The sequence below is a fragment of the Manis javanica genome, chromosome 8 (genome assembly GCF_040802235.1).
Source record: "Manis javanica isolate MJ-LG chromosome 8, MJ_LKY, whole genome shotgun sequence".
Lineage (NCBI taxonomy): Eukaryota > Metazoa > Chordata > Mammalia > Pholidota > Manidae > Manis > Manis javanica.
In genome coordinates, this window is record NC_133163.1 from 107,960,333 (window position 1) to 107,982,238 (window position 21,906).

Sequence of the window (21,906 nt, forward strand, 5' to 3'; positions counted from 1 at the left end):
TGTTGCCTTGCCTCCTCCATTCAGAAGAACCATCAATCAGTCTCTGAAACAACGCAGCTTCTGTGCAGAATCAAAAGCTACCACATCACAGCGGATGGCAAGAGAATGCACTGGGCACCGTTGTTTGTACACAGGCCTTCATCGCGTGGAGAAGTACCCCTTTTTGAAATGAATGAGGCAGACAACAGTGCTGGCTTCAAAAGCAACTAGCCTCCTCTGGGCTTTTCCTATGGAAAATCCTGTGCAGCCCTGTTACTAGAAAGTGAAGAGAGTAAGAGGCAAATCTGAGGCGGTTCCAGGTTTCTTGTACAACACTCACACCTGGTCTTAGCCAGGCTATGCGACTGGACATTTGCCTTTACTTTGTGGATTTGGGTTTGCAAGATTAATGTGAAAGTCAGGGCATAAATCTTCAAAGAAGTAAAAAGCTAACGTTTTCAAACAATATTGCTTCTCTCTCACTTACCAACTTTACATTTCCCTGTATGGTCCCGGAAGATGACTGGTTAGCCAGAGACGGGTAAGATTCCTCAAGGGAGGAACAACCTAAGACAGGCACAGTCGCAGGGGGGCCATCAGGTGAGAAATTGGGGATCAACAGAGGGGAGGCTTAGAACCTCACCCCCACTGTTTTGAGAGAAATCTTCTGCATCCGTGGATGTTTTGTTGCCCTTGTCTAGCCTGGATTAATACTTAGTCTACAGGCACAGACCTGATCATCTACATTTGCCCTCTTACAGCACTAAATTATGTTTTCTACCTTTATCTTGCATCTACCTACCACTTCAGCATTTTATTTAAAAATAATAATAATAATAATAATAATAAGGGAGAAATGTGGGATTCACATATAAATCAAGTATAAAAATCAAACAAATAATCATATCTGACTTGATTGCTTATAGTTCATGATGCATGATCAAAACCGAAAGTTTCTGTGATATGACTGCCCTTGCACTGTTCACCATGTAAGAACTTATTCACTATGTAAGAACTTGTTCACCATGTAAGAACTTGTTCGTTATGCTTCAGAAGATTGGAGACTGTTGAGAATTAGGCTTGGGGTTGATTAATGATTGTGCACTGAGTCCCCTATACAGAATTTTATTGTTGTTAACAACCATTTGATCAATAAATATGAGAGATGCCCTCTCAAAAAAGAAAAAAAAGATTAATGTGAAAGAGGCTGTTTATTTTCTCCCAGTGATTATGCATAAAAATTACATTCCCTCACCAAGAGCCTAGCCCAGAAATGTGGTACCTCTTAAGAGTGTCATTGCTGAGAAGAGTAGAGCCACCATCACTCCTGTTGCCAAGGTTATGGCTTCTGGACCAGGGGACTGCCTGACGCTTGAAGCCTCCTTATTCCCTGATCCATTCTCTGTTTGCTGGAATGCTGGCGAGCACATAGTTTTCCACAGTATTCCATGATCCTTCTGGAGATTCTTAATGACCCTAGTGTTGATTAGGACCTGATGTCTTGGGCAGGGGGAAAGTTAAAACAATTTTCAAGGTTCATGTAGGTGGTCATCCTGATAATTTGACTTGAGGATCATCCATCCTCTTCCGTCTGCAGAGGGTTTGCAATGTTGGCCTGAGAGTTCAGAGCAAATTCCTGGCCCGCGACTGGGAAACAAAAAGAACAGTACAACATGCGTATGTTGGGCGACCTCATTCATGAATTCACCTTCTTTTTCCCAGCCTTATCTTTCCTTCCTAAATTTTCTTTTTAATTAGTCTTGCATTGTATGTGTCTTTTAAAAGTGCCTTAGATCCTTTTGAAGCAGGGCTAGATATAAATAAAGTATAAGTATATTCCTCAGATATCCACTAGATTCTTGCTTATAGGATGAAAGAAAAAAAGTACAAAGGGTTTTCTGGCCAGGAAAGGAAAATTGCATAGTGCAACACATGTAGAACATATTTTGTGTAAAAATCATATGGAATAATTTAAATGTATATTTGATGTTGAAGAAAAAAATATATATGTGGTGCCTCAGCAGCAAATACACTAAAATTGGAACAATACAGAGAAAATTAGCATGACCCCTGCTCAAGGATGACATGCAAATTCATGAAGTGTTCCATATTTGTAGATGTTGGTCAAAGGGAACAAACGTCCAGCTATAAGATAAATAAGATCTGGGGATGTAATGTGCAGCATGGTAACTATAATTCACAATACTGTATTATATACTTGAAAATTTTTAAGAGAGTAGATCTTAACTGTTATCACCACATACACACACAAAATCATAATTATGTGAAGGGATAGAGATGTCAACTAACTTTATTGTGGTAAATAATCACTTTGCAATACATACATGTATCTCTATATCACATTGTACACTTTAACCTTACATACGTTATATGTCAGTAATAGCTCAATCAATGCACTGGGCACCATTGTTTGTACACAGGCCTTCATTGTGTCGAGAAGTACCTCTGTTTGAAATGAATGAGGCAGACAACAGTGCTGGGGCAATTATCTCAACACAGAGGGGAAAAAAAACCATATACGTATATGATTGGATTCAAGAAAACTGGAATTTCTGGTGCAAGGGAGGGGTAAGGATATGACACTCCTAACCTCAGGAAGCCCCTTAATAATTAGGGGCCTGCTACATGATGTCACTCACATAAGAAATTTAGGCAGTCCCTTCAAAAGCCTAGGGTGGGCCATGAGGACATGCCATACCCTTAGGGAAGTGCCTAGTGCATCCTGGGAATCCCAGTTTCTTGCGCACAATAAAAGCTTTACAAATATCTGCTGAATAAATGGAGAAGAAAAGGTTAACAAAAAAGAAACCATTAGTTTGTGTGTGCTAAATACGTTCACAGCTAATCAAATTAATCTGTGTAGAACTGATTTAGCAGCACCCAGGAAAGTGGATGCTATAAAGGCTTTAGTTCTTTTAATCCTCTCCACGACACTGAAGTAAATGTTTTTATCTTCTCTTTTTTTTCAGATGATGATAAGGAAGGGTAACTAATCTGTGCAAGACTACTTAACTAGTAAGTGAAGGACCCAGGAGTAAGTCCAGATCTGTCTGATTCTAAAGCCAAACTATTGCCTCAGTCGACTCCAGTATTTCCCAAGCTTTTCCCTGTTAAGAACACACATCTGAGGCCCTATCCATATGCACTGAACCAGAATCTCCTGGGAGGGACTTGGGAACTTAGGTCCAACAAGAGATGAGATGATTATTATTATCAGAGAAGTTTAAGAAAACCGCTCTGTTGCACCAGGTGGGAAGTGGAGGTATATCTCCCTCTGATCAAATAGAAGCCATCAGAGATTTGAAGTTCATTTAACTAAAAATAAATTGTATTATTCTGGAGTCTATCAGATTATAATGTTACAGGATATTTATTACTCAGTTTGGTGACATAGCATTGTCTGATTTAAGGCTGTCCAGATCCTAAAATAGCAAGAACATTTTAGGAAGTTGAAAGTGGGCTCTAGTTTAAACCTCAGACTTTTTTAGCTTTCCTCTCTGTCCCTCTTAAGTCCTGAGGAGCAGAAGTGAGTAAGAATGCAGCACTAATTCCTACCAGCTTTAACTGATACCAAGGTTCCAGCTGTGCAGGGGCTGGAGGAGACCCACGGCAGAGCATTCGGTCCTCTTGTCTGGCTGCCCACCAGACGGCTTCCATTGGATGGACAAGTGACATGATCCAGGAAGTAGAAAATCCATCATCGCTTGTTTTTCTGTTTCAGTTTTGCCGTGATTGATGAGAAGAGCCGAGGTCAGCTAAGCCTGCAGCTTCAGTACCCGTCATGGAAGCAAACAACTTATTTGTACAACCTAAACACTTAAATAATTAAATGGAAAGCAAGGCAGTGATTCCTGACAGGGCTGAATTTAAGTCAAGCTGTGAAACTCCACACTGCAACAAGAAGGAGAGACGGACAAGTCGAACTGGAAGCAGAGAACACCTAAGGGGCACTGGCCCACCGCTTCTCAGCAATTTTATTGTAAGTTATTCTCATTATCTCAGAGAGAAATTTGAGATATGATTCGAGAAAAGTATGGAGCTGATTATCTCCATTTTGAATATAGATCTTTGTTTTAAGAACTTGCTTTATATGCTATTGCCAAGAATCTTGGTTTTGAATGATTTTTACAGGCATGACATCTGCAGTAGCAAATAATGACAACTACACTTTACAAATATTTAACATGCATTAATGTGCTTCTATTCCAGAATGTTCTTGAGCTCCTTTAACCTTTGCAACAATTCCATGAGGTTGGTACTCTTATTAACATGATTTGCAGATAAGGAAACTAGTAGATTCCTCACAGAGTTACCAACTTGCAGACACAGTCCGCAGTTAGAAGCTGAGAGCCTCTTTCATAGCACTACACTGTCTTCATTCCAAAGGAGCCCATATATTTAGGCCATTCACTTCTTGAAAGACAAATTCCCATATTAGATTAAAATATAGACCCAACAATACATTTGGAGCTTAAAGATGGGTATGCAGAGCAAAAAAATGGCAATGCTAAAAATAAAAAAGCTTTATCAAGGGAATTCATACAAGAAAAAGAAAACAGTTGGTCAAATTGATCCCATGTAAAAGAAATTTTTGCAGGCAAAAAGGCAAAAAGGTGGAAGGAGAGTACAGGCAGTTTCCTGATTATAATGAAAAATATAAAAATCAACAGTGAAGAAGACATGCATTACCAAAGTTAGAAATGCAAAAAGAAATAGAATAAATTTAAAAAAATCTATTGTAACAGGGATTGTTAATTCATTGTCTGGCTAAGACAAAAATTAGACAATCTCAAAAATTACATAAACAAATTTAAATAGCCAAAAATTTAGAGGACATTAAAGATGTGACAAAAATAGATACATATTTGAAAAAGAACATAGAAGTTATGAATACTATACAATTAACATGTTAGAACCAGAGGACATATTGAACCCAATAACAACATAGACTATATATTTTTTTCAATGTATAGGGTATTGGTAAATATATGCTAGCTCTCAAATAAGTTCCCAAAAATGAATCAAAAGGAAAATAGATATGTTTTTTAAATATGTTTTTTCAACAAAAGGCAATGAAACTAAATGTTGATGTAAGTAAAAAAAATGAAAAATACAGTGATTGAATCTATGACAGACAATCCAGTGTTTGGATTATAACCCCACTCTTATTGCTGTGTGCCCTAGGCAATTTACTGAACCTTTCAAAATTCTCTAAAGAATTCTTCTTTAAAAACATGGGTCTATTTTGCAAAGTTGTGAATATTAGCTCTAAAGTATGTAGAGTAATACTAAGACTTAAAGCAAGGGTAAAACCCTACATCATACCATATGTTGCCATATTTTTAATGTACTCATATTATATTTAGCTAGAAAAATAGGTCAGAATTTCTGTTAATTGGAAGCAAAAGTCTAGAAAATACACATTTAAATAGTAGTTATCTCTATGCCCTGAGAGTTCTGGCAGTTTTGGTTATTCTGCTTTACTTTTCTACTATGACTATGCAGTAAGTGCACAATAAATAATAAATATGAACTTCTTTAGAGCAGAGCACAAGAAGAAAATAAATATTAATATATTGTGTGCCCTATAGGTGGTGGTTGCCATAAACATGCATCCATTTCAGTTGTTACCACTGTCATCATTCTTTTTGTAATTCTAAAATACTCTGAATCTCTCTATATATGCACACACGCACACACACATATCAATACACAGTCTATATACAATATATATTATAAATAAAATAAAATATCAATTTCAAATTCAAATATAAATTAATTATAAATTAAATTTAGATAACATACATTTATTTGCTTAAATATGTATTATATAATATGTGCTACAGTGCATATATATATATATTATAGATATAAACACAATATTGGGAAAACAGACAATTTGAATATGGACTATGGAATTGGATAATCGTACTATATCAATATGAAGTTGACTAATTTTCTTAACTGTTAAGTTCCTTGATTTTTATAAGAAAGAACGTCTGTCTCAGGAAATATATGTTAAAGTATTTAGGTATACATGGCTGTACATCTGCAACTTATTCTCAAATGGTTTGAAAAATTTGTATATAGAGAGAATGAATGATAAAGCAAACAGGGAAAAGTATAAACTAGCAAAATATAAACAAACTGTTGCTACAGATAATGGATGCACAGTAGGTCTTCCTACTAGTCTTTAAACATTTCTGTAAGTTTAAAATTATATAAAAATAAAGATATACAACAAGAAACAAATAAATGGGTAACAACTTCTAAATGACAGCAACAAAAATTCTCTTAAGCAAGAGGGTCAAGTAGGAAATTAAGAACGTGATACTATCTTTTGGAATATTGTAAAATTGAAAACACTGCTTATGAAAAGTGGAAGGAGGTGGCGTTGAACAAATCAGGGCTCAGAGGTAAAGGTATAGATGCACTCAAGAAATATGAAGTAAAGAAACTAAGCATTTGACTTAAACTTTTGTAAAAAGAAGAGAGTCAACATAAGGTAAAATAGAAAGAAAATAGTAGAAAAGAAGGACAGAAAAAAGAACATATGGGATGTGAACAGTTCCCAGGAATGGGTTGTTTTAATTTGTCTGATTTCTCTCAGACTGTTCAAGTACAGTTGGACAATATCCATCATATCATAGATAAATTTCCACAAATGCCTAGGGTGCCTAACTGGTTTTCTTGGTTTCACTGGAGATGGCTGGTAATTATAGATCTGCTTTGGTTATGTAACTGTATTCCTATTATGTTAATGTGTGTGCACAATTTAATTAGTAGTTTAAAACCTATACATGCTTAAGTTACTCTACAAGAAGATATGTCAAAGAAATAATCAATCTTCCCATGTTTTCTTCCTCCTGCTACTTCTATAGCTTTTCTTCTTCCTTCCTAATTACAACCCTTAAATAGAATTCATGCCTCATATCGAATTTACCGAGTATCATAATTCCTCCAAGTGGTAAAGATACCTCAAGACAAATGCTGCGCATAGAAGCCACAGGGCATAAATCTGCAAAGAAGTAAAAAGCTAACCTTTTCAAACAATATGACTTCTCTCTCACTTACCAACTTTACATTTCCCTGTATGGCCCCAGAAGATGACTGGTTAGCCAGAGACGGGTAAGATTCCTCAAGGGAGGAACGACCTAAGACAGGCACAGTCGCAGGGGGGCCGTCAGGTGAGAAATTGGGGATCAACAGAGGTGAGGCTTAGAACCTCACCCCCACTGTTTTGAGAGAAATCTTCTGCATCCATGGATGTTTTATTGCCCTTGTCTAGCTTGGATTAACACATAGTCTACAGGCACACACCTGATCATCTACATTTGCTCTCTTACAACACTAAACTATGTTTTCTACCTTTATCTTGCATCTACCTACCACTTCAGTATTTTACTAAAAATAATAACAATAATAATAATAATAATAAAGGGAGAAATGTGGGATCCACATATAAATCAAGTATAAAAATCAAACGAATATTCATATTTGACCTGATTGTTTATAGTTCATAATGCGTGATCAAAACCGAAAGTTTCTGTGATGACTGCCCTTGTACTGTTCACCATGTAAGAACTTATTCACTATGTAAGAATTTGTTCACCATCTAAGAACTTGTTCATTATGCTTCAGAAGATTGGAAACTGATGAGAATTAGGCTTGGGGTGGATTAATGATTGTGCATTGAGCATTGACTCCCCTATACAGAATTTTATTGCTGTTAACAACCATTTGATCAATAAATATGAGAGATGCCCTCTCAAAAAAGGACAGAAAAAATTTTGGAAAACACAAATTCAGTAGAAATAATAAATTAAAATGGTCATTCCCTGAGAAAATAAGATAAATTAAAATCCTTGGAAATGTAATAAATAAAAGAAAAGGTATAAATCAAGAAAATAAAAAGTAAGCCTAGTGATTTAACAATTGAAATAAAGGATTTTAAAGGCTAAAATATGATTGCAATGCACAAATTTGTGATAATCAACTTGAAATGTTCAGCCAAATGGACAATGCAAAATGTAAACTATAAAACTGACAAAAACACGATGGAGAGAAGATGAAAATAATGGTGAAGGAGAAGGAAATTGAGGAAGTTAATAAAGAAACACCTTAACCACCCCCCAAAAAATATGGCCCAAACAAATTTACTAAATAATATTTCTAAATATTCAAGAAACATATTCTTTCATATTATGTAATCAGTTCCAAATCATGGAAAAACAAGTTGCAATACCCAATCTGTTCTAAGAGGTAAGTATACCCATCTATAAATCTGTGAAAAATACCACATGTGCTCACACACACACAAACACATCATAGGATGGTACATGTGCACAAGCCAATTCCAATAAAAGTGGTTTGAAAGGCTTACAACCAGGCTCAGCCACATAGTGGATTTTCCAAAAATAGTTGTTGGATAGGTAAATAAATGAATATATAGGCCTATGAATGAGGAAATGAATGCAGTCAATTAGCAATGTCTACTAAGGGCATGAAAGGCAGGAATGGCTTGTGCATATATTTGCTAACTCGTATTAATCACTTCATGTCAGGCCCAAAGAGCATAGGCAAAAAAACCCTTTTTTAACTGAGTCTACAGAATGCAGCTGTAACAAGAAAGCATGGTGACCAATAAAGGAAAATTCTAGGAATGCTGAAAGATTACAACAAATCACAGAATTCTTTTTACAAAAGAATTGTTCATTTTTTTGGTGAGACTTGAAAGAAAACTTGAAGAAATGAAGACACTAAGGATTGGAGGGTGACGATTATACCATCCCAAAATATACCACTTTGGCAAAAGGATTATTTTGAGCCAAAGGCACTTGAAAAACAGCAAATACAAGAATCTAATCTCCCCCTTTTCTTCCTGAAACAGGAGATAAAATTTCTCATGTGAAAGATGCCCTCCCAGTACCTGGGGAAAAGAAACATTCTTCAATGGGGAATAAAAGCCCGAGAGAATTGTATGCAGCCAGACCTTGTTAAAATAATTCTTATCTCCCTTTAGCCTCCCCACATAATGTAGTTACTTTTCCACACACACAAAAACGCCTCTCCTTGTTCAACCCAATATAGAGCATGTACATATCATCATTTCTTTGGGTCTTCATGTCCTTATGAGGACACCTATCTCATGTGAAATTTACATGAATTTGTATGCTTTTCTCCTGTTGGTCTGTCTTATGTCAATTTAAATCTCAGGTCCAGCCAAAAAAAAACTTAAGAGGGTAAAGGTAAAAATTTACCTCTTCTAGAGGATGTTCGTCAAGGGAAGATGGACGAAGCTGACTACATGAAACTTTAAAACTCTATTAAACAAAAAACACTGCGGGCAATGTGCAAAGAGAAGATGCAAACTGGGAAAAGATATTTGCAACACATATAACCACAGAGAGTTAAAATCAGGGAGAAAAACACTAATGAACTAACAGAAATATGGGCAAAAGATATGAACAAGCAATTTATAGCAGAAGAAATTTGAATGCCTGACGACATGCATAAAAGGATAATCATCCTTACCAGTAATCAGAAAGGTGAAGATTAAAACAAGATACCATTTTACATCCATCAAACTAGTGAAAATGAAATAATCTGATACTGTCAAGTGTTTGTGATAATATGGAAGAATTGGAGAAGCATTCACTTTTTGATAATGTGTTCACTGGTATACCCATTTTGGAGAATAAATTGTCAACATCTAGTAATACTGAAGAGACCTTGTCTTGCAACCCACTAATTTCACTTCTAGGAGTGAATTCTAGAAGCTCTCCCTTGTGAACAATGCAAATCCATTGCCACATTGTCTGTAATAGCAAAACACAGACAAATGAAAGAGTAAACGACACAGACATCCATCAAATTGTGAGATGCTTGTGCAGTGGGACCATTTATAGCAGTTTTGTCAACAGAGATGAATCTCAAAAATATAATGCTGAGTGAAAAAATAAGTTATTTACAGATAAATAAGTAGAGCATAAAAATTTGTAAACCTACATAATAATGATATGTATTTTACAGCTACCTACATATGTTGCAAACATATTCATAAATGAGAATGATAGGCACCAAACTCAGGATGGGGTTGCCTCTGAGAAGGGAAAAATGATATTAGATTTGGGAAGAGGTTATACAGGCATATACGTATTTAATTTTTTAACAAAAATAGGAAACATATGGTAAAATGTTAGGAACTGATGGATCTAAGTAGCAGGGTGGTATTCATAAATATTTTTTATACTGTGTGCTTGAAATCACTACAGCTTTTTTTAAATGAGTGCCCCAATTTAAAAAATATGTAAAAAAGTAATTATTAGCTAGCATACAAAATATATAATCATTAATAGGTAATTCATAAAGAAAGAAACTATCCAATAACAATGAGGGTGGTGGTAAATTCAACTTTAACTCACTGGTAAAAAAAAATTAAAATATACGCATACCATTTTGACTTATCAGTCTGGCATGAAATTGCAAGAATATAAATAGCTAATGTTAATGAGGAGGAAGGGGGGGAGGGAAGAGCACATCCACTCACTGTTGATGGGAACTCAAAATTTCATAAATGTACTTAATGTGACAGTATAAGGGAAAAGGCAAAATACATATGCATATACACATATATTACAACCTTTTGTCTCAGCAATTCTACTTTAAAAAATATAAGCAAAGGAAGTGATCAGAAACGTGGAACCAAGATTTACGCTTAAGCATGTTTATAGCAGCATTGTTCGTAACAGTGATACCTTAGCTACATTAAACTTGATGACAATAGGGAAATGAGTCATTTGGCACACCTATAGAATGCAATACTCTATTTCAAATAATGTTTTAAAATAATATGTAGTGCCACTGAAATATGTCACTAATATGTGGTTAAGACAGGTTATCAAAGAGCTTGTACAATATATTTACAGTTGTATGTCTAAAATAGATATGGACAGGAAAAATAATTTGGAAGGTATCCACACTAAAATGTCAACAGTGGTAATCTCTGAGTGGTGGAATTTTTCTTTTTGCTCTTCATTATCTTGTTTTTCAATAATAAACATTTATTGATTTTATAATAGCAAAAGTTGCTAAAATGAAAACATTCACCAAAATAAGCTTTGCTTGATTGAAGATTTAAATATAAAATCTAATTATAGAAGCACCGGCAAAAATTTGAGAGAAGTGTTTATCACCTCTCCGGGGAAATTTTAACTTTCTCAGCTTTGTAGCAATTTTAATGATTGCACTATAAAATTAGCATTACTAAAGACTTTTTTAAGGAGGGAATCTATTTCTATCAAGTGTTGCAAAGAATTAAGATCTATCACAAATAGCTAATTCAAATTTGTAAAATAAATGTCAAGATCCCGAGAGATAAATAGGTAAAAGACAAGACCATTCCCATGAGGGAAATACAATTAGTAGACAAAAACAGTGGGAAAATGTTAATTCTCTCTAGGTATCAAAGAAATGTAAATGAAAGCAGTCTGAAGATGACAATTTACATATTCTAAAAGGACTTAAAAAAATTAAATGTTAATATCCAATGCTGGTGAAGCTGCCCAGAAATTGACTCATATTCATTTACAACCATATTGCTCCCACCCTTTAGGCAGGAATGTTGCCACTAAGTAGTTATTCTTGAGTTATTTGCCAAAAACGGACAGGTCCCTCCTCATCAACTTGAACTCTGAATGGCTCAGCCCTTTGTTACCTTCTCTTTTATGTCTACATGTGCTGAATCCCACCTACATACTCAGAGCCTTTCGTCATAGGTCTCCAGGGAGAAAGCAGATCTGAGCAGGGATTTACCTGGGGCTGGAGGAAAGGATGAGGGTGGGAGAGGTGGAACCTGAGGGTGGTTCAGGCCCTCTGAACTCAAAGGGACAATGAAGACAAGAGATGCCTAAGTCAAGCTTTGTCATAATATTAATCCCTTCCATTAATGACCAGATATCCCAGGCTTTTTCTGCTAGGGAGTACCAGTGAGGTCCCCAAGGATTCCCTAAATTGCAGGGGCCCTCATCTTGCCTGCGGGCCACCAGATTTCAGCTGCAAACCTCCAAAATCTGAGGGAATTCTTTTTTGAGATAGTCCACTCATGTTTTGACCTCCTTGCTGAAGCCTGTAAGCCAATTAAGATGGGCACTTCAGCACTCCCTCCCTCCATGCCTTCTAGGAGAGCCTTGCCCTGCTAGGAGCCAGAACTTTCCCTCTGCTGGTGACCACTCAGGCCCCCGAGGCAATGTCGTCAAGAAGCAACTGCTTGGACCCCCAAGTCTCACACAGTCTCTCTGTTCCACAGAGACACTCGTGCATCGGAGATCCCAGTCTAGGGTCTTTACTTCACGTAGCGCCCTTTGATTGCTTGAGGATGCTTGCGTTAGGAAGGATGGAACTCGGCTCCGTGTTGCAGGGAAGTCACTGAGAAACCAAAGTCAAGAAAGCAAAGTCAGTTTTAATGCACTCTGCACAGACTAACCTGCCTAAGGCAAGACAAGCCCAGCTGCTCATTCTGAGGCTTCTTTTATGTGGTTTGGGCAGGGCAGAGAAGTCCTTGATTGACAGCTCGGCCTCTAGGCTTGTTCTGATTGGTGCAATGAGGACATGGGCTGTGCTGTGCCTGTGCTTCTGATGTTTCTTATCTGAGGAGACCCTGGACATCTCCTGAGTCACTCTTGGACCCTGTGGCTTCATCTGGTTAACTTTCGGAGTCATTTCTGGCTCTCTGACTCTATCTGATCAACTCCCTGTGTCATTTCTGGGGGGCCTCTCTCTCCTTTCATCCTGCTCATTTCTGTCTTTCTGCCCAACACTTGGAGATTTACCACCATCATCCTCATGACCTTGTGAGGTCAGTAGCACAGGTTTCATTATCCCCATTGTGTGGAAGTCACGACTTACCCAGTGCAGAGCTGGGCTCGAACGCAGATCTTTGATGTCTCTTGCCATGGCACCAAGTTTGGCCAAGACTGGGTCTCTCTAACATGTTAACAGCCTGGCATTTCCTTCCTTGTTTACACATTGCCTGTGAAAAATGAGCAATGACAGTTACTTTGCTATCAAGAGCTAAAACAAGCAGTTTTGTTCTGAAGATGATATGATAGTAAAAGGAAAGAGTCCCAGAGGCAAGGAGCCCTGTATAAATCTGTGTTCTCCTCCCAGCACCAAGATCCCAATTACACACCCGCTGACCTCTGAGATGGAATCACTGCTGTTTCCTAAGGCATCAAAAGGATGATTCGCTCTCCCGAGTCCTCTGTGTAGCCTGACAGTCAGATTTGGTGATAGGAGTGGAATTGTGGAGTGAAAAATGGCTCTCTCCAGGGAATCACTCCAGTGGCCATAAATTTAATGGAAGCCTACACACAGCACTATTTCCATCCTCCTATCCATGAACTTTGCCTAGAGGTGAAGCTCCTTCCCCAGCCTGACTCCTGTGCAAACCCGTGCTCCCAACCCTGCCTAAGGAAAGGGAGAACACATCTGTGGGGTCCACCTGAATAATCTTAACAGTTTCTCAGAGCATGAGACCTGAAATTGGGGCTTCTGGAGTCAAATCCATGCAGGCATCCTGACCCAGACACATCCAGAAATCCCTCTTTGGGGTTGAACAGACCCACCCCCCTTTCCTGTCCTCTCCCAGACCCAAAGGGAAAAAACAAACTTAACAAAGGCAGGTTTGCACCAACCAGACAAGGCTGTGTGGATGACTTTTCTATGGTGCCTGGTACACATTACCCCCACAGGGACGCATGGACTGTCCCCTGGGGTCCGAGGAGTCAGACTGGGGATAGAATCACCATGGAGTTTCGAGGCTGAAGCCAGAAGGTCGTCTCTCTGGCCGCAAGCTACTGTCTGCTGTGAGGATACCCCTCTGAGGGTCTTTCCCCCTCTACAGCTTATTTTCTTTGGACATTAACTTTACAAAAGGAACCACGTTTCAAAATTTGAATTCAAGGTTAGCTGGTCCAAGATAGGTGATGGAAATTACTCAAAAACCAGAGAGCAAATATTTGGGTGGGGAGACGTTTTATTTTTTAAATAGATAGGAATGCTACAAAATAAGTTTTACAGTGAATATCAAAATCAGGAACAGGAACCACAGACCCTTTTTTTCCCAAAAGCACTATAAATAATTCTCCTATTTATTAAAGTCAGTTATAGGGGCAGAAAAAGAGAAAGAGAAGGAACATATAAGGGTAGGAGAAATAAAAAGGCAAAAAGTCTGTAATCAATAAAAATACTAATAGCTGATGTGTATTGTGCTAGGTACTATACTAGGCACATTTCTTAGATTTTCTCATTTATTTGTCCTCCAAACCCCAGGAGATGAATAATGGTACTGCCACTGTTTTTGAGTGGGGAAACTGAGGCACAATGATTTTGAATAATTTGCCCACTAACAGGACCAAAAAGGGAGAAGCCAGCATGGAAATCCAGTTCTCTGTCATCACAAAGCATCAGCTTTAAGAGACGAAGATACAGAAAGGAATCTATCCTTCTCTCTTCAGGATTCCACAGCTAACTACTTCCCTGTATCATCTCTCGACAATAGGAATTACAGGGGAAATTTTGTTCTTCAGTGGAGAACTATGCACTGTCTCCCCACAGCACGGCCTCCCTGGGTGACCTGACTTCAGCACTCTTTGCCCTTGAGGCTTTTTACAACTCAGTACAGGTAGATAACCAGCAGCAGCACAAGTGCAAATTCCAACCTGCCCCAGAGAAGTTCGGGGACTTCCCTCCCACGCTGCGGAAGAAGCTGGCTGTGCTTCCATTTGCACGTTCATTTCAACATTCTTCTATCAGTGTACTTCTTGGCAGAGAGGGGCTGGCTTCCTCTTTGAAGTGGTTATAACACCCTTACCAGCATCCTCATTAATGAGTTAAATAAAATACTTAACCATATGCTCATTTTTATATCTGAATAGAGTCATGATTTTATGTTTTTAAAAAAATTATTTCTTAACAGAATTATCAAAGCAGATCAGAGCATCTCTTTGTTGTTTTCTGGAGGACCCTAAGTGTGGTCTAACCCAAGTGGTCTCAAGAAGGCCTGGGGAGCTGACATTAGTGTGTAAGTTAGGTTATTTGTAGCTTAACATCACCCAGATAATTTCCTGTCAAATGTTCTGTTCCGTACATGACAAAACCTCCTGGGCAAAAGCCCCAGTCCCCTCACTTTGGCTGGTCTTCTTACTGTTGACTGGAGAACATTAATCTGTATATAAATTATATAATTCCATCCCACCGTAGTGTCTCCATTACTTCTATCTTATGCTGAACCTCATGGGCTATCTCCATTAGGTGGCTGAGAAAGGGCTTGAGAACATTTGTTCTGAAAGCAATAATAAAATAAACACAAGATCCATCTCTTTATCTGCAGTACAAAAGCACCACACAATTCCATTTTCTTCAACCTTAGATCTACGAAGATCTCGGAGCCAATTCCTACTACACTTGGTAAACTACGTTGTGTCGTGCAGGCTTTGGAGTTGGACAAACATAGTTCAAATCCCATTTCACCACTTACTGGAATGTGGATTTGGGTAACTCAGTAACCTTCCTAAGACTCAGTTTTCTTCTCTGCACAAAGGGAATAATCATACCTGAGTCACAAAGTGGTTCCTGACATTTCAGTGAGAGCACATAGAGATTCTGGCATCTTGGGAAACTAGCCCCTGAATTGCTAACCTCTGACTTCTAGGTCCGCCTAGGAAACAAGGACTAACCACATAAGCAAGACACCTTGTCAGTAGGAAGCTGATAAGACACTGGCAGCACTTGTAGCAGATTGCTGGGAACTCTTACCAATTCCTTGCAGCCAAGGACTTCATTTGCTAATCCCAGAAAGCTTGTGAAGTGAGTGTGGGACATGGTGCACATGTGCCCTGCTGCAGAGAAGGGCTTGGGCCATTTCAATCTGAGCAATGGCCCAGCCCTGCCTCATAACAAGCATGCGGACGGTGCCCTAGGGACCCCATAGGCAGAAGCCTTGGGACCCAGAGCAAGCAAGCCAGCAAGCAGGTGGCCCACCTGCCCCCGCTCTGCCTTTGGTTTGTTGCAATCAGCTGTTGGGGAGGAAGAACTCTCCTCTACCCCTCAAGGCTCTTCTAGCTGGTCTTAAGAATCAAACTGACGTGAGACAGATTAATACGAGAAAAAAACAAAGTCTAATTACATACGTATGGTAAAGCCATAGACATGGGTTCCAAAGAGAGTCGGGGAGAATGAGGTATCTATGTCATCCTGAACCAAGGAGAAGGGACAGGGGTCTGAGACTTCAAAGGGAAGAGAAGTAATTCACAGGAATAAGAAAAAAGTAAACGTTTGATAAACAAAATACTTGATGGGCCACACAGAAACAGTGGCGCACAGAGAGAAGTTTTAACAGGCTTAATCACCTTGCCCCCAGCCCACCACACCTAGTCAACATGTCAACATTATAGACTCTATGGCGACAGCTCTCCTCCCAGAGAAGTTCCTCTAAGTTCTTTCTCTGCAGCGGATGGGGGGCAGGAGGTCAACCTTTCTTTCTGCATTTTTTGGGCCTCAATTGTTTTCAACTTGAAAATCATCCACATGTCACCATGGCACATCTTGGGACAGCCCGCCCGTCCCTACACAGTCAATTGAGTTCCCGGCTGAGGGGCCCAGCATGCTCACCTCTCACCGGGTCCAAGCACAGCCACAAGCCCCCCGAGGAGGCAGACAGTCTGGCCCCCACCTGCCCTCTTTCCCACAAAGGAGAACGCTGTGGGCAAACTTTAAGGAGCCACCAGTGTTACATGTCTATCTGGCTATTCAAAACCAACTTAAGTCTTTAATTCCTTCTGCTCACAAGCATAATGCAATCAGAGAAGATAAGATTGTCTGTTCTACTGGAACTACTAAAATCATACAATGGCATTATTAGTTCCAGAGGATCCAGTCACAAAAATAGACTGCTCTGGTGTGGGAGGTTTGGATTGTTTTTTTAGTTGTTCTACACACCAGCAACTGAAATTCTAATGAGGAAAATAAATGGTCCAACACAGAGCAGGAAACATAAACAAGTGCAAAAAGAAATGTCAACTCTTTGCTTCCTAGCTGCTTGTCTCTAGCCTTTAGACTTTGGGAATGACGGAGCCCTAGACCTTACAGGGACCAGAAGTCCTTGCAGTTGATCTACGTTAATTAGACGTGTGAGCTTGGACTAGGAATCTCAGGACCTCAGTTTTCTCCTGTTAAATGCAGGAAATAATTCCTGCCTCATTTGTTACAAAAATAAAAGAATCTCTGACTGTGCCAAGAACTGTTAAGAGCACTTTCCAAGTGACAGTGTTTAATTTCACAATTCCATTTTACAGATGAGAAAACTGAGGCAGAGCAAGGTTACATACTTTGCCCAAAGTCACGCAATTAGTCAGGGGCAGAGTCAACACAAAGGTTACTCTGCAAAGGGTAATCAATGCAAGCATGATAATCTTGGATGAATAAGTACCTGCCTAAAGTGCTGGAAACACTTCATTCTTTAAATAGTCTAAAACATTGTCTACAATCTTATTTTTTTTCTTTTGTTTGTTTACTAGTCTTTAAAAAAACATAGATAAGGAAAAGGTTAAACTCCAGGTCAACCTCTTTCCAAATGAGGACATGTTCCAAGCCAACTCGAAGTGTCCCTACTTGTTTTGTTGTTTTCCCACATGGTACAAGAAAGTCTACGCAGATCATGGTGACCTAATAGAAGCTTGGTCATTTTCCTGGTGGCAGCCTGGACCCAAGCAAGGGTAAGAGAGAGTAGTCGTTTTCCAATGACATGAACCTGAAAACTTCATAGATGTCATCTTGGAAGGGGCGTGGGGTTAAACTATAGGAAAGAAAGCCCAGTGCAGTCCTGAGGAAATCAGGGTTCGTGGTTGCTAAGAAAACTGACCCTGAACTCACATGGCCCTGATTTCCCTGCTCAGCCTTTTACTGGTAAGATATGGTTTGTCCCAGTTTTTGATATCTTAAATCTCAACTGTAAAAGGAGGGAAATAATAGCACCAACCCAACCTGGCTTCTCCTTCCAGGGACTTGCTCTCTTTGTCTCTGTAGCATATTCATTGTCTTCTCCTGATTAACTTTCTTATCACCATCTCACCAAGGAAAAAGGTTACATTCAGGTCATCAGATACCAGTCTCTTGAAATCTCTTTTTCTTTAAGGTCTTCAAATTAAAGGAGAGTAAAAATTGGGCAATTTTTAGGAATTTAATTATAAAACCATTATTATTTTAGACTGAGGATTACATTGGGGCTGAGAATTCTGCTGGCGGCTTCAGCCTCCATGGAGCCCAGGCCTGACCCTTTTCAGCTCATGGGAAATGAAGAGTCCTCCTTAAACCATTGGCTTCCTTGGGTAGGGGGAGAAGTGACTGAAGATCCCACCAATGGATGTAGTGACTGTTCAGATGTACTGACTGAGTCAACCACATTGCAGTCAGCTCATTAAGGCCTGGGAGCCATTCTCTCTACAGCAGAGGCATCACACTTTCATCATTTTAAAAAATTTTGAACACCCCAAATATAAATTATACAGCACTAATATATTACATAGTACTATATACAAATCATACAGTGTGAATATAAAATAAACATTATATATACACAAACAAAATTTCCTGAGGTGATGTCTTTGTCCATTCAGGCTGCTATAATAGAATATCATAGACTGGATGGCTTATAAACAACAGAAATTTATTTCTCACTGTTTCAGAGGCTGGAAGGTCCAACATCAAGGTGCCAGCAGCTTTGGTGTCTGGTGAGGTCTCTCGGATGGCTGTGCTCTTATTGTAACCTCACATGGAGGGTCAGGCTGGGTCTCTTTTAAAAGGACATTCCCTCCACCCATATGGGCTCTGCTTTCATGACCAAAGGCCGAACGTCTAATAACATTCAACACAAATGTTAGGGGACCACAAACATTCAGCCTATAGCAGGTGGTTAAGAAATATCTGAGAGGTCTGTGCATGACATCCCTGTGTTTGTAGAGGTGTGAATCTCGGTCCACAATTCTGATGTACAAAAACTGTCTTTATTTTCTATAACCCGTCCAAATTACTAGCTCCAGACTCCTATCTTTCAGGCCCTCCTGGGTCCCTTCTTCCCACTCTCCTGGCCCACTTATGCCCATTTAGCTCTGGATCAGACACAATACCCAGGCCAGGGCTTGTGGGTGAGCACTCAGTCCTCTGTCATCAGTCCACACAGGTGACCACTGAGGAGCCCGCCCTCCCCGCCTTACACAACCCGTTAGCTCTGGAGGCTCAGTACTGCTCGCAGCCCACACCAGGCACGCAGGCATCTTTTGCCCACCTGACACCACACAGCCATTTCCTCTCTGGGTTCTTACCACCTTCTAGCGGGGTTCTGGGAAGCAAGGGCCTGTCCCTCCACCTGCAGACCTTGCACAGATCTCTGCCCCTCCACCCACTGCAAAGCCCAAGAGACTCTTTAGTGATGGGAAGTTGGGGTGCTCCTGCTCCCTTCACATCCCCTTAGAACATATTTAGGCTTTTGCTTGTGTTTGTTGGTTAGCATTCAATAGCCTGGGTCCTAAGTTTTGGGAAGACCAAACATTGTAGACCTCTCGCTCTTTTACCACTTAGGAGGAGTGATATGGGGGAGACGTTGGGAGAAGAATAATACTAAGTTGATATCTCAAAATGCTATCTCCGGCTCATGTTATCCCATTTTACAGGTGAAAAAATTGGAATTCACTAAAGTTAAGTAACATTTTGCACAGGGGATAGATAGTTGACCCAGGATCCCCAGGTTCTGGAAACCCCATTCTCTACAGTCTTCCCATCTTCCCTCCCAAGAGCTTCCCTGGCCAGCCTCAAGGAAACACAACAGAGCTTGTGCATTAAAATCACCAGAGGAAGGTGATGTGGCAGGCAGGCAGAGCTTGGGCAGAGGAGGAAGCAGATACCACCCCTGAAAGGGAACAGACATCACTCCTGATCCCACCCCGGGAGAGCCTCACACACTTGAGTTGGCATGAGATGGTGGAGGAATTTTTGGTGAAGCAAGGACTTACAAGAGCTAGAGCTCTGAAGGCCTCTTCCCATGTAGAAAGTGGTAAGAAAGTGTGTTATTCTACAGGCCTCTGAAGAGGAAGTAGTTGCTTGGTATCGTAGAGGCACTTGATATTGCTGGTGTCCTGGGGAGTTAACCTGCAGAGCAGATCACTGTGTCACCCAACTGCATACCCAACACTTCCAACTGGATGTCTAAAGGGTAGCTTTTAGACATGGCCAAAACTGATTCCCAGTCTCCCCCACAATCAGACCTGCTCCACTCACAGCCTTCCCCATCTCAGCTGGTATAAACTCCGTTGTCCTGCTTGCTGCAGCCAAAATCCTTGAAGTTGTCCTCAACTCCTCTCTTTCTCTTGCATCCCACATCCCAGTAGTCAAAGCTCTTTTCTTCCCTTTGGGCTGAGGCTGAGATTTGAAATATTGCTCCCGCAACCCTGCATCCCCAGAGGGAGACTTAGGCAACCGTGTGGGAGCCACTACCCCTGACCTGTGGCAGAATTTCTAAACACAACACATTAACTTTAAATCGATTAATTTGGAACTGTGACCTTGGCCCAAGAAAGTAAGAATACATGACAAGATACTCTATTTTCAACATGTATGAGGATAAAAGCACTTTCATAAGTCAAGCTTTTTTGTGTTATATGCAGTTAGACCTGAAGTTGGGACTAGCAAGGAAAGTATCTGACCACTAGATAACAGATGTGAAGGTTAATTATTAATGGGCAGCAGCCTTCCCTAACAAAGTATCAACAGGCAATCTGGTCTCTTTAACTTCAGAAATTAGCAAGAAGACCTTGGACCCCGGCAGAGACAGGAGAAATGGAAAGTCCCCTGTGTGTCTCTATTTTCTTGGTTTTGTGCATCTTTATCCAATCAAGTGCCTGTGGACAAAGCCTTCAACTCGGTAAGAACCTGCCTCTTCTGTGGAGATGGGCATGGATTTTCTATTTTATATGTATGTCACAAAGAATCCAAGTGTTCTTGGTTATGGGGGACAGAGCCTGCTCCAGAGCATATGAGTGGTTCTGTTAGTGGCCTCACGGGCCACAGAGAGATGTGGCTGTTTGTAAGCAGGATTGGAATTTTAGGAAATGACTCTGGGAGTAAGAGGTCTTCTAACAGTGCTGGCGGCTAACATTGAAGTGTCTCACATAGCTGATTCGGATATAGTCATGCTAAGACTTCTTCTGTGGAGAATAACCTGAAAGGGTTTCAGATTATCCTGAGAGTTAATTTGGCATCTAATTTGCAAGTGGGGAGCCCAGCTTGCAATGCAATGCCCCATCTTGCTGAGGTTGTCTAATTTCTAGCTCTCAAAAGAGAGAGGAATTTGTAGAGCCCAGTTACAGGCCAGTCTAAAGTAGAGAGATCATTACACATTATCTAGACTTCAGTTTTTCTGCCCAAGTTATACTCTGAGACCAAGGAATTCTACAGCAGTAACACTTGTTGGATCCAAGACAGATCCAAATACTTGATCAGGTAGGTGGATTCCAGGTTCCTCCCTAAGCAGGGCACTGGGTCAGTAAATGACCGGTATGAAGTGAACTGAACCATTTGGCCAGATCAGGCATGTATTTTGGACTTTGTTTCTATGCCAATTACTGGCCAGGAGCTAGTAACTCTAAGGTAGAGGCTTAGATTTCTCTTTCCTCAAAGACTGTTTGTAAGAAGCTCCAAAAACCTTGAGAATCAGGAATTTACTAATCAGAGGCATACCTGAAAATTCCAGAACCATTTTTTTTTCTCTCCTTAAGAAAAAAGGCTACTCCTTTGTATTTAATTATTATGTTGTATCCTAGGTCACTTAATAACTTATTAGCAGTATTAATTATT

At 39.8% G+C, this 21,906-nt stretch overlaps 1 protein-coding gene and 1 non-coding gene across 4 annotated transcripts in view; both read left to right on the top strand.

Annotated features, from left to right (window-relative positions):
* Nucleotides 1-1,991: 1,991 nt before the first annotated feature.
* On the top strand, nucleotides 1,992-2,094 carry LOC118972913 (U6 spliceosomal RNA). The gene has a single exon (XR_005062049.1). It is a non-coding gene; the product is annotated as a U6 spliceosomal RNA (small nuclear RNA).
* Nucleotides 2,095-3,520: 1,426 nt separating this feature from the next.
* The window catches only part of LIPC (lipase C, hepatic type), a 146,177-nt gene continuing 127,791 nt past the window's right edge, over nucleotides 3,521-21,906 (top strand). Inside the window, exons 1-2 of one of the 3 annotated variants that reach the window (XM_037021031.2) lie at nucleotides 3,521-3,979; nucleotides 20,848-20,974. In XM_037021031.2, coding sequence (XP_036876926.2) covers nucleotides 3,830-3,979; nucleotides 20,848-20,974 — 277 coding nt within the window. In that variant the 5' untranslated portion in view covers nucleotides 3,521-3,829. Of the gene's footprint in view, nucleotides 3,980-17,755; nucleotides 17,775-20,847; nucleotides 20,975-21,906 lie in introns of those variants that run through there. The other 2 variants (XM_037021030.2, XM_073211906.1) reach the window with 2 other exon arrangements.